The sequence below is a fragment of the Bison bison genome, unplaced genomic scaffold (assembly GCF_000754665.1).
Source record: "Bison bison bison isolate TAMUID 2011002044 unplaced genomic scaffold, Bison_UMD1.0 scf7180017864238, whole genome shotgun sequence".
Lineage (NCBI taxonomy): Eukaryota > Metazoa > Chordata > Mammalia > Artiodactyla > Bovidae > Bison > Bison bison.
The window spans coordinates 36,046-37,843 of NW_011494810.1; the positions used below are offsets into that span (position 1 = coordinate 36,046).

General features: G+C 44.5%; 1 protein-coding gene across 1 annotated transcript; it reads right to left on the reverse strand.

Moving 5' to 3' along the window:
* Window positions 1–201: 201 nt before the first annotated feature.
* On the reverse strand, window positions 202–1,173 carry LOC104993368 (olfactory receptor 2W3). Its single transcript, XM_010846610.1, has one exon. It carries the CDS (start codon window positions 1,171–1,173, stop codon window positions 202–204), a length of 972 nt encoding a protein of 323 aa, XP_010844912.1.
* Window positions 1,174–1,798: the final 625 nt, after the last annotated feature.

Consider the following 1,798-nt stretch of genomic DNA (forward strand, 5'->3'; position numbering starts at 1 on the left):
GCTTTACAGATCACCTAGAGGTTTTTGGGTGATATGTGTTTTCCAGTTCACTCATCAAAACATATACTGTTTCGATGGAACTAGACCAGTTGTAAAGAAGTCCAGGGAAAGGTATATAAATTGGGAAGCAAAGGTAAGACCCAGATCTGATCCAACAATTGCAGATTCCATCAACGGTGCCTGATGGAGTTCATAACCAGGCTAGAGATGCCTGTCTGGTCCTTTCACTCTTACTCTTTTCTTCTCCCTGTCATGAAGCAACAACCTCCTCAATGCCTCCTTCACCTCTTTGTTTCTGAGGGTGTAGATCAGGGGATTCAGGAGTGGGGTGACAATGTTGTAGAAGAGGGTGAGGAACTTGCCTTGATCCTGGGAGGAGCTGTTTCCAGGTTGCATGTACATGTAAATGATGTTTCCGTAGAAAAGTGAGACCACTGTGAGATGGGAGCCACAGGTGTTGAAGGCCTTTTGCCTGCCTGACGCTGACTGAATTTGTAACACAGCCCTCACGATGTAACCATAGGAGACCAGGATAAATACAAGGGGTGAGAGTACAATGCCCACTGCCAGTACAAAGACAGTGCCCTCAATGGCAGCTGTATTCACACAGGCCATTCGTATCAGGGCAGGCATCTCACACAGGAAGTGGTCCACACTGTGACGCCCACAGCGGGGTAAGCGTAGGGTGACTGGGGACATGGCCAAGGAGTTGGCCACCCCACAGCCCCAGGCTATCAACACCAAGCCTAGGCAAAGCCGGGGATTCATGATCACCATGTAGTGCAGGGGCTTGCAGACTGCAACAAACCGGTCATATGCCATGACTGCCAGGAGTAGACATTCCACACCACCCAGACCCAGGAATAGGAAGAGCTGGATGGCACAGCCTGTGTAGCTGATGGTCTTGTCACTTCCACTCAAGTTATACAGAAGCTGAGGGATGGAGCTGGTGGTAAAACTAAGATCCAGGAAGGAGAGATGGGCGAGGAAGAAGTACATGGGAGTGTGGAGGTGAGGATCCAGCCAAGACACCAGGATGATGGTGGTGTTGCCCACAAGGGTCAGGAGATATGCGATCAAGATAACCACAAAGAGGATTCTCTCCAGATGGGGCCGATCAGAAAATCCCAAAAGGATGAAATTTCCCTGGTTGCTCTCATTGGTCCCATCCATCTCTACTGCACCTGAAGAGGAATATTGATACTAATAATGTGAACAGCCAATAAAATGGAGTGTTTACTATGAATGTTTACAGGCATTCTTCTATGTTTTTTACATTTATTTACTCATTTAACTCCAACTATAATGGTACAAAGTTGGCACTCTTACTATCCTTGACCTACAGAAATGGAAACTGAGACAGATGTATGTTAAGTAAATTATCGTATTCTAGAAGGGGCAGGATGAATTTTGAACACAGAAAATGGGGCTTAGAGTCTTTATCTTTCACTGATGGTAGTGCCTCTAATCCCAAAGTCAGGAAAGATAAATCCTCCCATGGCCCAACTATTGATCCTTCTTGAGACACAAGTTCTTAAGCTCCTGCTGTAACCTCAAAGGCCCAAAGACATATCCATTTTATGCAGAATATTTGTCTATTCTTTATCCCAAAGACACACTTCACTCGTTTGATTATTATTCTTGAGGTAATTTTAAAGTATCTGTACAGATAATGTATAAGACAATAAAATATTACTAAATAATATGCACATAAAATTAATCTCTCTTTGTCTCTTTCCTGCCATCTCTGTCTCTATTTTTCTGTCCCTATGTGTGTATGTCTTTCTCTCTCTCTCTC

Coding starts and splice junctions, on each gene's coding strand:
- LOC104993368 (XM_010846610.1), bottom strand. CDS start 1,173: ATGGATGGGACCAATGAGAGCAACCAGGGAAATTTCATCCTTTTGGGA.